We start from the raw sequence: 15,255 nt of genomic DNA, 5'->3' as shown, positions 1-15,255 counted from the left end.
TTAAACATACGGTGTTCCTGTTTTTCATTAGTATTCCATTTTTCATTCAAGCAAAATGGTCTTTTTGCCAGGAGTTGTCTCTGTATAGCCCATAGATGTTTGAAAATTCAAATTTTAATTGGTTTGTGTGTTTTTGAGAAATGGAGCCTTAAACAGTAAAGTTAAAAACTGAAGTTGTATCCCTATAGTTTGACCTCAGGTCTTGCATTTAATGTTAGTACCAAACACAGTCACATAACTATTCATAATGTTTGTAAACTCTGTATGTTGAAAGAAAATACGGTTGAGTTCATCAGAGCTTGTAAATTCCATCAGGCCAGTAGATACAGATCATGAATTCCATCCTTGATCTTTATGGAAAAATAGGTGCAGATCTGTTGGAACTTTTAGGGTTCATGAAGTAAAATTTGTTTTGGAGTACTTCAGTTCTGCACTGGTGTTGCTGGGAGATCACATGATTATTTGGAAGAAGAGAATGGTATTTTTCACAGAATTACCGAATCATCTAGGTTGGAAGAGACCTCCAAGATCATCTAGCCCAACCGCTGACCTAACACTAACAAGTCCTCCACTAAACCGTATCGCTAAGCTCTACATCTAAAAGTCTTTTAAAGACCTCCAGGGATGGTGACTCAATCACTTCCCTGGGCAGCCTATTCCAATGCCTAACAACCCTTTCAGTAAAGAAGTTCTTCCTAACATCCAACCTAAACCTCCCCTGGCACAACTTTAGCCCATTCCCCCTCGTCCTGTCACCAGGCACGTGGGAGAACAGACCAACCCCCACCTCTCTACAGCCTCCTTTAAGGTACCTGTAGAGTGCGATAAGGTCGCCCCTGAGCCTCCTCTTCTCCAGGCTCCAGCTCCCTCAGCCGCTCCTCATAAGACTTGTTCTCCAGACCCCTCACCAGCTTCGTAGCCCTTCTCTGGACTTGCTCGAGCACCTCGATGTCCTTCTTGTAGCGGGGGGCCCAAAACTGAACACAGTACTCAAGGTGCAGCCTCACCAGAGTTGGGTACAGGGGGCCAATCACCTCCCTAGACCTGCTGGCCACACTGCTACTTATACAAGCCAGGATGCTGTTGGCCTTCTTGGCCACCTGAGTGTTTAGAAATATTTAAATACTTGCTGGAGTTTCTGACTTGATAGAGTGAGAGCTTAGAACTCCATTGATGCTGCTTAGCCTGAAGAGGGGAAACTGCCTACAGACAATACCGAAGTCTATGTGGTGAGGCTCTATCACAATTTTCTGGAAGAAATAAGAACACCAAGTATTTGCACCTTAACAGCTAAGTCACCTTTATCTGGGTTTTCCATACTAGGCCTTATAATTACTCTGAAGGAATTAATTTAATGATAATCTATTCCTCCTTCTCTCTTTTATCATAGAGAGAGATTTGCTTAGATGATGATGATGGGTACAGAAATTTGTAGATTGTTTCTACCGTGAATAGGTACAGTATACATTTCCATTTTGCCTGCAGTGTTCAGAATTACTGCCCGTTACTGGACTATTCATTGCTTTAGACCTGATTACAGGGCTTCATTTAACTTCACAACTATTGCAAATAATTTTGTGTGCATTTAATTACACTGAAAGAACTCTCAGCCACAAGATTTCACTGAAACAGAACTTGTAAGCTAGAAAAGGCATACCTCAGTAAATAGAACTAAGTAGTCACAGCTTTCATGGAAACTTTCCTAATGCAATAGTGTTTTGTAACTTTTGAACATTGTGGTATTAAGTTGTCAGTGACAGGATATTAAAAAAAAAACAAGCAGTGTGCAGTCTTAAATAAAATGATCTTTTGAAAACAGTTGTTTGCAGTAGAAATGTTATAAGGCCCTTAATAAAGGGCTTTTCATTCAAGTCATATTATACTAATTTGCATTGACCATCTTGCAGTAGTATGACTTAAACAGCTGATCAAAATGATACTTAAAATGGAGGATATTTCTTACAATGCACAACTAACTACTGCATTTGTTCTGTCTATGAAGGATATAGGAGACATTGTTTTTCTGTTCTGGAGTATCTGAATTTTTGAGACATGCCTAAAATTACTGAAAGGTAAAATCTTTATAAAGCTAAGTATCCTGTTTAGTTATTTTTTTGCAGTTAGTCCATTTTAATTGCACTGAGGCTTTTCACTGGGAATTAATATTTCAGTTCCAACTACTGCATTTTTTTTACGAGAAAGCATTTGGAAAAATGTGTTGACTTATGCATCAGTCTGACTGCATGGTTGTCTTGGTAAGAGGAGAGTATGAATTCTGCCCTCAGTAAAAAGAAATACACCAAAATTCAAAAATACAGTAAGTTATTCTGAAAAACACAAAGGTTTTTATTCAACATTTCAAACGTTGAGACTGCTCATCTTCCAGAAAACTTCGTTAATATTGGCAGATTTTTACATCCTCAACCTTTCCAGGTTTTATTAACACACACTACACCACACTACACCTGGTAGGAAGAGACCACAACTGTATTTACGTTAGAAGCATATTCCATGTAAACCAGAAGGTGGTCGGGTTCTGTAAGCTTTTGGTTTCTGTTTCCATTTGTTCACTTCCCTGTAAACTTTATCTTTCCCACTGCTTTGAACAAGCAGAATATAAAGTAATCTGTTAAACAGTTGTTTGGTAAATTAAATTGAGTAGACTCTCTTAAGTTTTGCAGTAAGTCTTTGAGAAAATCCCATTTTCAAATTAGTGCTGCCTATGACTATGTAAACAATTGTTCTAGTACTTAAATGCTATTATTTAGCATGTAGTTATATAGAGAAGTTTTTGTCTTTTTTTGTAGGAACATTAGTTGAGACAGTGAAAAAGAATTTTCAGTATATGCTTATTTTGCATTTGGATGAGAAGTTGTATTTTCCTCACTGTGGTTCCTATCAATTGATGCAGCTATGCACATTTCACATTCAAGTAACTGAGCGGTTTTGTTGGATTCAGCCAGGGCATTAAGTAGTTACCTCAGGTTAAATGTATATTCTAATTCTCTGCTGGATTGTAGGCTTTACCTGTAATCGTGCCACAGCTATTAAATAATGATGGTGATTTAACTGTTACCCCTGCTACTCTTTTCCCCAACAGCAGAAAATTTTTTTACAAGGACTTTTTTTCCATGTAATGACCCCTATGAGTACTGCTCATACACAGATGTGTGGCTAGCTGTATTTTTAGCAGTTGTCTTAAATACTGTACAAATAGTCTGATGACAGTTGTTCGTTCTTCTAGATGCAACTTACCCTAGATTTTGACCGTTTCAATGCAAGAGGCATAGCACTATTGTCAAGACCATGTACTGGGACTAGAGGAAATAAAATTCAATGCAGACACTTGAGTCCCTATTTACTTAAGCTATTCTTCTCCTGTTTCTGTCGTGGTTCTATAATATTAATTGTCAAAAATATGGTTATGAATTACAGTATACTCCTTGGGGGAACTGGGTTGCATAGCTCTCAGCGTGCATGAAGAATTCAGGACTTCTGCTGTAGTGAAGGTCACAGCAGTTGGTTGTGACTGAATGGGTCATACAGTTCGTAGTCATCTTGCTACTTAGGTGAGGAGACCGTGTCTCACAGCAGTGGTTATTTAAGTGCTTGGTGGCAATCAGTTCGACATTAACACAAAGCTGTCAACTCAGCATTAACACAAAGCCATACCCCAATTTCCAGTATCTCTGTTGTGCTGTTTTAATGAGTCAAGGAAGATTCATGCTTATATGGACCTAATACATTGGGGGGAAAAAAAGTGGTGTTCTTGCTATCACATAATTCTGCTGGTTTTGTTTGTTTTGTTTTATGTTTTTAGGGCTGGTGGACTGGGTCTTAATTTTGTGGGTGCAAATGTTGTTATACTGTTTGATCCGACATGGAACCCAGCAAATGATCTTCAGGCTATTGACAGGTATATTCTCAAAATGCATAACTTGATCTATGTTGTACTCTTTTGTTTTGGTTGTGTAATCTAACTGTCCAACTATAGTTTTCCTAAGGGGAGAAATTTTTTACATAGTCTGGCTTATCTGTAAGACAGTAAGAAATGTCTGGTTAAATTATTTTTTTAGGTTTGACGTTCTTGTTTTTAATCCTTATTTTGTATCTTATTTAATATCTTAATCTTGTATTTTATTTTCCATTTTATTTTTGTGGCACTGTTACAGTTGGCTCATAAAAAAAATGTCATAGTTATTCTAACTTGTTGTTATCTCTAAAAACAAGTGCTTGGGTAGAGCCGGATGGCATTTTTCCTGTGTTTGTCAGGCCAAAGTACATTGTCATTGACCCTAGTTCAAGTGATGTTTTGAATTCCAGAATCCTTTAAGAAAAACATTTATGTTCTTTTCTACCACACCCTTGTGGAGATTAGTCTTTTACCAGCACTCGCTTCCATGATAGTATTCATTTGTGGAATATTTCTAGGAATCTTGGTTTGTCTTTCCAGGCTCTTTGACCACAGGATGTTTCCTAGGAGTTCAGGACAAACATTTGAATAGTGGAAGTAAAGAACACTGGAAGCCTTAAAAATTCAGTAGATACATGTATTTTCATGAGGAGAAACAAACTTCCTTTTGTTGTCTCATCCAATTATGTAATTCTGCTTTCAGAGTCTTTCTGATATCTAAGAGGTGTTTATGTGCACCTGTCCTACAGAAATACATATATCAGAAATAAGTGTTGTTGAAAGGGACCGTCTTTAAAAGAGTCTTCATAAGATCGCATTTCTATAAATTGGTTCAGCGTCTCATGAACTTTATACATTGAATTTTCTGAATATAATCTGTTAGAAATCTCAGAATTTGCCATTTAGATAGTCTGCTGCCTGTTCGTTAGTTGTTTTTATGATGATGTAACTTGCAAAGTGCTTTATAAAGTTAAGAAAGAACAGACTGCCCCAAGTAATCCATGATCTAACTCATGTATAATGCAAATACAAGAATATCTTGTGCAAGAGCAGATGCAGAGGGAGAGGAAAAAGACCCTGAAAAAACATAGTGGAAGTGTTTTTTAGAGAAATGGGAGACAAGCCTTATGATACAAAGAGATGAAAGTTTTTGCAGCTGGGTAGGCCTGAGAAGAAACGTGGAAAACTAAGTATAAATGAAAAGGGAATTAAATACTGAGAGAGTTTGGAAAAATTGAAAAGTAACTCATAAATGATTTAGAGTATTCCCATTTTGTTGGAATGGTGATTTTTATTTCACTGCCCTACCAGCTTGCTTTATTCTTTAATGATTTAAAAAAATGTTTTTTAATAAGTCACTTTCTTTGCAGAGCTTACAGGATTGGTCAATGCAAGGATGTTAAAGTGTTTAGGCTGATATCCTTGGGAACTGTGGAGGAGATGATGTACTTACGTCAAGTTTATAAGCAGGTAATGTTCACAAAGTATTTTAAATCAAGAGGGTTTTATAGGTGTTTCAGTTTTCATTTAGTTCTCTGACCTAGCCATGTGTCTGATGCAAATAAAATTGAAATCTAATGTACAGAAACTCAAATTATATATGTATCCTAAAGTGTACTTTTGTAAATACCATGCATAATTCAAGAATGATGTAAACTGTGCCTTTGATTGCTAAAGTTAAACTGTAATTTGATTGTATAATTACTGGCCTACATAATTTGAGACATGCTGTCTAGGAAAATGCCCATTCAGTGCTAGAACTAGAAGTGAGTAGAGCTCGAGTACTACCAACAGCTTAGAGACAGATACAAAAAAGTATAACATCTTTGGTATCCATAAAACCATAGTTTTGACATTTTTTCTTAAAGTCAAATACACTGATTATTCCAAGGACTGCAAATTTTTCAATATTTGTATGAAACTAAATCTCCCTGACTTCAAGAATTCTTGAATTCTGCCTGAGAAACTATTTACTTACAAGTTTTTGTTCCATGTGGAAGGCTTTTTAGTCTCTTCTGTTTAAGCTACTTTGGAAGAGTACATAGTAATTAAAATATTCAGAGATCAATAGAATTAATCTTATGGCTGTATTTAGTGTTTACTAAGTAAGTATACAATGCCAAAGGCTATGTAAAAAATAAGTAGTCAAGATACAGAGGGGTGTCAGTAGTTCTTATAGTAGGTATCTGATACTAGATAACAATGAAGTAAAAGATTTGAAATATATGTGTATTCATTTATTCAGTAAAACCAAGCAGGTTCATGCTATACCACAGTCTATTATACCACCATCTGCCAGGGAAATTAAAGCAAAATATCCTTCTTTAGGAATTTCTGCCTTCTCTAACTAAAGCTGTGTATATAACATAGATGCCAGGAAATTCTGACATGTTGTTGGAGCAAACACTTCTGAAATCTCTCGTGTTGTTCTGTTTTAGCAACTACACTGCGCAGTGGTTGGAAGTGAAAATGCCAAGCGGTATTTCGAGGCAGTGCAAGGATCAAAGGAACATCAGGGAGAGCTTTTTGGGATCCATAACCTTTTCAAGCTTAGGACTCATGGGTCTTGTCTTACTAAAGAAATCCTGGAGGTGTGAAGTCTTTCCCTTTCACTTTTGGTTATTAGTTTTATATTTTTCCTTTCTCATGAGATATTTTGTCATAATTTTGAATGGAAGCACTTTAAAAAACAGAATGGTGAAACTTAACCATGTGTCTTGGTAGTACCTTAAATGAAACAGGCCTGCCAATTTCTCAGCAGAATATAAACTAGAAAAATTTCCTTAAATCAAAAAAAAAGGGGAAAAATTGGATTTTAATTTGCAAAAGTTTGCTAATATATTTCTCTTCTTAATAAAAATGCAGTTAACTTAATTTTGTGATACTTTCGCATGCTTTCAACTTCACAAACAGTTAAGTTTTATGTATCAGTAGCTCACAGTGACATTTTAAGCTACAATTCCTTTTGTGAAATATTTTGATGATCATAGTAGTCTTTGTATAGTACATGTGGAGATGGCAAAAACTGTTTAATAAAATTTGCTTAAGGCTGTTTTTTCTCAGTGTTACAGGATAGAGTTGTACAACTGAGGTTTCATATTCTGTAGGCTATTGTCCCAGTTCCAAAAAGTGTAGTGCAAATTGTTAAGTATATGCAGTACATATTCCTTTTCTACTGTGCATGTTCGTTGCAACTATTTTGCATCTTAGAATTTTATTCCAGGCTTCTTTCTATCCTTCCCTTTATGTTGTCATTTTGCCTAAGAGCAGACTGGGGAGAAGCTGGGATATTTGTAATGTGCTATAGCAGTATAAATGTACCATAGCCAAAAGAGTAACACAAAGATGTAAATACGTGTACTTTGGGGATATTTAGCTCAAAACTTCTCTAAATTAAATGTAAATTTAAATATGGCATGTAATATGAACATTGTAGCAAGTATTCTGCTGTGGGGGGGAAAAAAGGTGTAAAAAATACTGAAACAGTGTAAGATACAATTTATGCCATAGGTTAGTTTTCCTGTGGATTGTGTGCTCCTGCAGGTTACATGTTGGATCAAAAGAGAAGTAAGTTTATTGCTAAAATGCAGGTCTTAGTCTGGGGTTTGCTTATTACACTTTTGATGCTTATACCTCTATAGTAAGGGGAGAAAAAATGTATTGCTAGGTTTGCCTTTATTAATTTGAGAGGATACAATTTTTGTTATATATATATTTTTGATTGTTTTAGAGGGAAGGGCAAGTAGAAGCGGGAGTTATGACAGCAACTACTTGGCTAAAGGAAGAGTCTCCTCTACACAGCTCAGAAAAGGTGAGTTATCTCTGGGGGATACAGGGCAGAGTGTGAAAGTCTCTCTAATTCCTGATGCTACAGTAGCAAATGTTGTCAGTATGTTGTTAGGCTGGTAATGCTTTTACATGCGATTGCACTTGCTGTGTTTCATTGGCTGCTTGCCTTTTGTTGTACATACTGTAAATCATTAGGTAATGTTCTGCTGTCTGGATTTACAATAGAATATTTTGAACATCTGGTGTTACAGTATTCTATGACCTTTACAATACTTCGGTGTTGTCAGGCGCAATGAAGGTTTTACTAACATGTTGTTACTATACAGCAACATTCTTTACTGATGGATTGCTCTGTACTGTCTTAAGAGTGATAGCCTTATGCTATGATATGACCTGATATAACAACCAGTCATTTAGCAGTCTGGCACCTACTGCTGTTTGGAAGATTATGGTTAGGTAATTGTGGAAAGGAATAGAGTTGTTTTAGAGGATTGAAAACTTGTTTCAGGCTTTTTTGGCCCTCTGTGGAAGACATGGGCTATTTAGTTGATGGAGTAAAACAGTGATTACCACTGCATCAGTGATTTGTTCAGTCATGGCTTTTTAATTTAAACAATGAATCTAAAGGTTTGCTTCTGGAACAAGAAAAGATTTTCTGTAAAGGCTAGGCTTAAATGGAAACATTTTAATTTTTAATTTTTTTTTTCGACTGAACACTGTATTGAGTTGATTTGGGAAATAAGCAATGGAGTCTAGAATATGGCCTCTAAGGGTGAAAATATTCACAGTGAATTATACTGAAAATTAGCCACTATCTATTATGCTTTGGAAGGGAGGTTCTGCAGGTAATTATCAATATTAATTTAAATCAGTGTGACCTCACAGTGGTCATGACCTCAAATTGGACCTGGTGACAAACAGTAACTTTTTGGTGTTATGTTAAATACTTTTATAGGCAGGATTGTATCAAGATTAGTATATTAAGCTGAACTTGTAAAACTTCTCTACATGGAAAAAAGTTGAGTATTTACCCTCTGATTTGCCATTTACATATTGTCATAGTTCTTGTCTCAGTAATATACAATTTTGGAGCTGTATTCTGGACTCCTATAGGTTTTAAGTGTTTTAGGGTTGCCTGGAGGTAATTTTTGTTGGATTGCAGTAGGCTTCAACTAATTTTAGAGCAGAATCTTAAATACTTACAGCTCCTTTAAACTTTTAGCTGCCTTATACAAGGAGGTTGACCATAGTGCAATGAGATTTTTTTATGAATACCATTCATAAAAAGGCTTTTTTATGGCTTGAACCATGAAGTCACTTTTCAAACTATACCTTTGAAAGATGGAAAGTTGCAACAAGATTAGTATAAACTGAAAAAATATGGGTGTGAATTAGGAAAATGAATGTTGATTTAGACAACATATGCTGCCCACTGCTGAGATGCATAATGATTTTTTAGTGTTATCTTTATTATTGTTCTGCTAAAGATTTTGTTCTGCCACATTTTGTTTGCAATATCTAACTGCTGTAATTTATTTTTCTTTTTTTTTTAGTATGGACAACCAGACTTTGAAGGAGATGGAGATCCCCCAAGCTCTAAGGCACAGTTAGAGAGAGAAGAAATAGATTTTCATGATGATTTTAGTGATGATGAAATGCTGGAAATTTCCATGAAAAGAAGTGACAGAAAGAAGCCTTGCAGTGTAAATAATTCAACGGTAACAAAAGGACAGCTTTCCTTAATGCAGTGTGGTTTTTCTAAATTGTTGCAGAGAGAAATTGAAACTACCAAAAAAAATGATGGTAATGACAATTCTTATCATTCAAGTTCTGATGGTCAGACTACAAGAACAAACGTAAATAGCAAAGGCACTGGGGTTCAGAAACGTCAAAGCCATGCGCATGTTTTAGAGCACAACAAAGCTGCTCAGTCACCAAATGGAACTGACAAACAAGAAATGTGTAGTGCAGATTGGCTTGTTTTATCAAACTCTGAGGAGGAAGAGGACAGAGAAGATGAGGATCAGTGCATTTCAAAGCAAAATGATGTAGTCATGGAAACTGAAAGCAGTTCTGAAGAGAATGATAATATCATCTTTCCAACCCAAGTTCCAGCATGCCACCAAGCAGTGCTTACTAAAAGAGCTGAAATACGTAGCTCAACAACTGAACATTCTGTAGAGTCAGCAAAAGATAGGTTTGTATTTAAGAGAGATGGTAAGCAACTTGGATTCTGTAGTACTGAGTCGAATTTCAGCAAAATCAGGTCTTCTGAAGATGTTAAGAACAGTGCAAGAGATTTGAAAGGTGCAAGTGACGTGAGTGATGAGTCTGATGATATTGAAATTCCCTGTAATTCTGAATCGGGAAAGTTGAGAACTTTCAGCTTTCCAAGACGGAAACAAAGGCATGCCCATAGCAATGAACTAGGTAACTTCTCCAAATCACGGCTGCAATCAAAGCCCAGTAGAAAAGAAAAGGAAAGTGAATCTCAGAATATAGATGAATTTTCATCCTCTGAAGATAACTTACCGGTTCAGAAGATTCATGCCAGAAAGCAAAGCTATAAGTGTAAAAGCCAGAGACGGACAGTTCGGTTTGGGTCCAAAATCCTCCATCCTATTCAAGATACAATGTGTTCTGTTGCAGAAAAGAAGTCCAGCAATTATGCTGGGCATAAAACCTATGCACACAAAGCAGAATTTGACCATCAGGATCACAAAGTGGAATCAATGGACAAATATTTAGGTGACTAGTCATTTAATTACCTTGCTTTTCTTTAATCTAGAGTAGTAACATGTTTAATATATCACTGTTGGCAGGTTTTAAGTTCTTTTATTCGTTATCTTGTTACAATGTACTAAGTTATCTAGTAATGTCTTTCTGTTACTCTTTCTACCTGCTAGACTTACTTTCCTGTCTTCTGGGGAAATAGGCTGCTCTGCAGTATTTTCTTGAACATTTACTGTCCATTGAAAAATGCTAGGATTAAAGATTTACTAAGAATTCACAAATTGAACTGTTTAAACAGTAAAACCTTGAAAGTCTTGACAGGGGTGGTAGTTTTTCCTCATGTGCCTTAGTTTTTATTTATGTGACTTAAGAGTTTGAAACACCATGTAGAAGATTTGATTCTGTTAGTGACTGAACTTTAAAAATTAGTATTGCAGCCATTAAATCATAGACACTTTGAAACTTCTCCTTTTTCAATCTGAAAAAGTCCCACACTGAAATGGCAGCAGCATTAAACTGGATAAATCTAATGATTGTTGTTAATTTCATAGAGCTGGGAAACCTAGGGCTGAGTGAAATTATAACAAAAGTTACAACTTTCAAGTAAAACTTTTTTTTAAGATACCATATCCTTCTTGAGGGTAACTGTGTACCTTGAGAGTTTTGGAATAACCAAGATCTTTGATATCTTTCTCCTAATATTTCAGATGGTGTTCAGGAAGTGGCTTATATACATTCGAATCAGAATGTGGTTGGATCCAGCAAGGCTGAGAATCACTTGAGCCGGTGGGCAGTGCGAGATGTATTTGAGTTGAAGCAATTTTCCCAGCTCCCTGCTAATGTAGCAGTCTGTAGTGCCAAGGTAAAGAGAAGTGTTTGGGAAATGTTGGTTTTAGTCTATTTTTATCCTCATTTTTCATCTTCAAAAGCTCTAACAAACTTGGTGGTTTTTTTTGTTAATGGCCACCATGAACGATCAAAGTCACCGAGGATGGGAGGAGGAGGAGGAGGTTCAAATGGTGGTCTAATAAATTACCTCAGTTTTTTTTTTCATGTTGGTCAGCTCTGAAAGAGTTGGGAATTGAGCAACAGAGCACCCCTCTGCGTGATCTTTCTCTGAGAGAAACAGTTGGAGTAAAGATTAGGTGTTTGAAATCAAATTCTGTGCCATGTTGTTCTGATTTGAGGCTTGAAAAATCTTCAGTTTGACCTGGATTCAGTTAACAAAAATCCAGTTTCCACAGCACATGCTAGAATCTCTGTGGCATGGAAAGTCAAACATTAATCAGTTTGAAGATTTTTTTTTTTGAGGGTGGAAACATGCAGTTGCTATAATGGGTTAAATTAATGGTCATTAGAGTCTGCGCTTAATGTCTGAAACATAAAACTAGAGTTTACTGGGAGAGCTCCTTTGCAGCAACAGATACGTTCTATGCTTTTTGTTGGTCATGCGTCTTTGTTAATTACATTTGGAATACATACAATCTGGAATAAATTCAGGTACAGTTTGTGTATTTTTATTCTTATTACGTAGTGGTTTTAATCTACTCTGATTATCTCGACGCTTTGATGTTGTTTGCATTGTTATAAACATTTGCATTTTCCTAGACTGATTCTTAAGATGAACGACAAGCATATAATAAGTAATTGGTGATAAGCAGTTTAGTCTTTACAAACATATTAGCAATCATTGTAGGAATTGTAGATATAAGATTTTGTCGTTCTAGGATGTTGAACATCCACAGTGGCTAAAAGAGTTTCTTCCAGTGTTGTTGATGTACTGTAACTAATAGAGCCATTAGCAGGGACGCCAAAGAATTTTTACACTGGGAAGATCAAACCAGGCCAACTGTTGTAAAGTGAGGCCTTTCAATTCCAACACATTTGCATTAGAATGTCCCTTCTTAACAGAAAAGTAGGTCAAAAATACTCAGGAATACTGTAGAAAGATGCTTTCTTAATGGCAGTTGCTGGTAACATTAATAAAATAAAATATAAGAGAAAGAAGATGTTGAAGAGACAACTTTGAGCAAATGGGTGTTAATCCACCTCTCTCAACATTTATTTTGTGAGAGTTCAATTGTATTGTTAGTGTAATTTACCTTTTATTACCTAGAGTTTGTGTGACTACAAATATTGTAAATTAATTTCTCTTGTTTAACTTGTCAGTCAGTTTAAGCTGTCTATTTTTTGACTCAGAAGCAATGGTAGCATCAATTCTTTTGGAGATTGAATGAGGCAGGAAGGTATCAGTAATTATGGAGAAGGCTGCCTCTTGATTTCAGTTCCCGTTCTTGCTTTGACATAGGAACATTAATCTAGAAATAATCCCCCTATGGCTGCCTATTCTTAAACGCAGAGCTTGGAATTTTTTCTTCTATCCTTAAAAAAAAAAAAAAGCTTCCAAAGCCTCATAAAACCATCTGAAAAGAGTATCTACTTAGAATGCAACTGTTATTGTGTTCATTTATTCATTATTTTAGTTTCAAAACGTTTCTGTGAAAAACATGATCATTTTTGCTCTTCTGACCATCAGACCATTTTTCATTTAATTTGCATTAGCTGAAGTTTGGTTTCATTGTCAGAGCAACTAATTTATCATAATTAAAGGGCTGATTTCAAGTGAAGCTTACACAAAAAGATTTCAAAAGATTAAAATAGCATTACATCTAATATTAAAAATACAACTAACAGTTTAAGTTTCCATCACAATTTTAAGGAAATAGTGATAGTCTTAAATCCTGGGATTTTAACTGTAAGCTGATAGTTCTTGAAAGAAAAACAAAATTTTTGACAACTGAAATTTCTCATTGATTTTGCTTTCTAGCATCTTTATTCTAACAGGGGGGTCTAAAATTATTGTGTAGCTGTTTCTGTTCACTTTGAATGATCAGTTTTTTAAATAGTTTTTTTATAGTTATTTTATATTGAAGCTTTATTTGATAGCATCATGAAGCCCTATGAATATGTCCTTTTTTTAAACACATTTAATCAAATTTTCTGATTTTCTATGTAAGACCGAACAAAAATTGATATTTTCAATTCATAAGTCTCTTTTGGACAATCGTAAAATACTTTTTGTGCTGTTCAGTTTATCTATGCCAACTCTGTCTTTCTGCTTTGATCTGCAATCTGTCTATAATAAGGTGTATCTGTCTTTTAATTTTTTTAATTTTTTTTAAGAAATGACTCTTTGGGAAAGGAATGCTAGAACATTGAAAACTAACAGAGCATTCCATTGAAGTGGATGTGTTTTCTGTTTGGAAATACTGTTTTTTCTGCAGATCTCAGACTGACTGAAGCATTTTTCTTTCTACTTATGTACGAATCTAGAACAACAGGAGTAGAAAGCAACAACATAATAAACATTAAGTAATAAGCAAAAATAATAAGTAATAAGCAACTAAGACAGCCTCATGAGAATATTGATATTTTGTTGAATTCATCTTGTTTCCTATCCACAGTGGATAAACTAGGTTTATTAGTCCTTTATTGCTGAAGCATGAAGACTAATGTAGGCACTGAAGTTGCCTACAAGCATCCATGCGGATGCTTTCTTCAAAGTGGGAAAAGTTCCATGGGAAGAAGGTCCTTGGGAGTCAAGGTAGAAGGGTTGGGGGACAGGAAGTTTTTGTTTGTCAAAGAAAGCTTTGCAGGAATTTAGAAAATCTTACTTAAGAACATGAGTAACTAATGAATAAATAAGCTTGGATTTGAATTGATTATAAGAAGTGTAAGATTTGAACTTCAAGATAGGAAAAGGTGTCTTGATGATAGTTTCTTTCCTTAATTTGACTTCAGAAAGTCTGTGAGATCTGGGCAGTGGGTATTAATGTATGTTTTTTGAAGTGTAGGTTTCAATTGAGCGTGTTTTCTATCCAGTAATGAATAGTCAGTCTGTCCTTAATGTTACTTGTGCTATGATTCATGTATCATCTGCCTTTTGTCTGATTAATGAAACATAGTCTGTTAACCTGCTATTATTCTGTACCTCTAAAGGCATAGGGTAACAAAATCTTGGTTCTTTTTCACAAGAAACAGCTCTTGCTACTATTTATCTTCTTGTTTGCTTTGTGCTCCAGGTTCCGGAACTGTGCTGATATACACCTTTAAGTCTGTTGCAGAGCTTTTGACTCTTCTTTCTGCAGAGGTATTAGGGAGCACAGTCATACTCTCAATTCTTGTTTGTTTTTAAATAAATTGTACAAACTGACTAGTTTAGCTAGAATGTCCACTCGTACAATACAGTATTCTTGTTTAGTGTGGATGTCCACAGATCCTATGTGATGGCTGAAAATTCAGTTGGGTTGGGTAACACAAATCAGAATATGAAGTGTGCCATCATGAAATAAGAGTAAAACATGTGAGAGCTGTCTCAAATTCTCAGCTGTGAAAAATTAGATAAAATCTAAAACTAGTAAAAGTAACAAGATGAAATATGCATTAAGTAGACAAACGAGAGAGTAAACCACATCTTGGATGAATAGTACTAGCCAAACTGAGTCCTGTCCAGTATTTGAATTAAAGAAAGATAACTATTTGAAGATAGTTTGTAAATGACAACGGAAGAAGCAAGCAAATGTGGCAGTCTTTATCACATGCTCTTGAAGAAACTAAGAGATACTGTATTTTGGGGAATATCTACCCTTTGTCTGATGAGGTCATCAGAATGCATAAAAATGGAAGAAGATTCTGTAGCTGTAGGTAAGATGAAGAAGTGGTTTTCAGTGAAGAGAGAAGCTGTTGTCATCTGATGGAAGGAGCTATCATAAATAGACATCTGTAGCAGTGTATATCTGCTTTAAATTTAGTTTTCAAAT

General features: G+C 35.5%; 1 protein-coding gene across 7 annotated transcripts in view; it reads left to right on the top strand.

The window, feature by feature from the left end:
• The window catches only part of ERCC6L2 (ERCC excision repair 6 like 2), a gene marked incomplete at its 3' end in the record, with an annotated part of 59,302 nt that overhangs the window by 27,709 nt on the left and 16,338 nt on the right, over positions 1 to 15,255 (top strand). For 6 of the 7 annotated variants that reach the window (XR_014577107.1, XR_014577108.1, XM_083818978.1 and 3 more), the window contains 6 exons: positions 3,821 to 3,916; positions 5,284 to 5,383; positions 6,352 to 6,504; positions 7,644 to 7,724; positions 9,256 to 10,450; positions 11,143 to 11,297. Coding sequence is in view for 5 of the 7 variants with exons in the window: in XM_083818978.1 (XP_083675104.1) it covers positions 3,821 to 3,916; positions 5,284 to 5,383; positions 6,352 to 6,504; positions 7,644 to 7,724; positions 9,256 to 10,450; positions 11,143 to 11,297 (1,780 nt within the window). Of the gene's footprint in view, positions 1 to 3,820; positions 3,917 to 5,283; positions 5,384 to 6,351; positions 6,511 to 7,643; positions 7,725 to 9,255; positions 10,451 to 11,142; positions 11,298 to 15,255 lie in introns of those variants that run through there. The other variant, XM_083818981.1, reaches the window with a different exon arrangement.

This window comes from Anser anser (genome assembly GCF_964211835.1).
Source record: "Anser anser genome assembly, chromosome: Z".
Taxonomy (NCBI): Eukaryota; Metazoa; Chordata; class Aves; order Anseriformes; family Anatidae; genus Anser; species Anser anser.
This window is presented reverse-complemented; position numbering and strand designations above follow the sequence as displayed.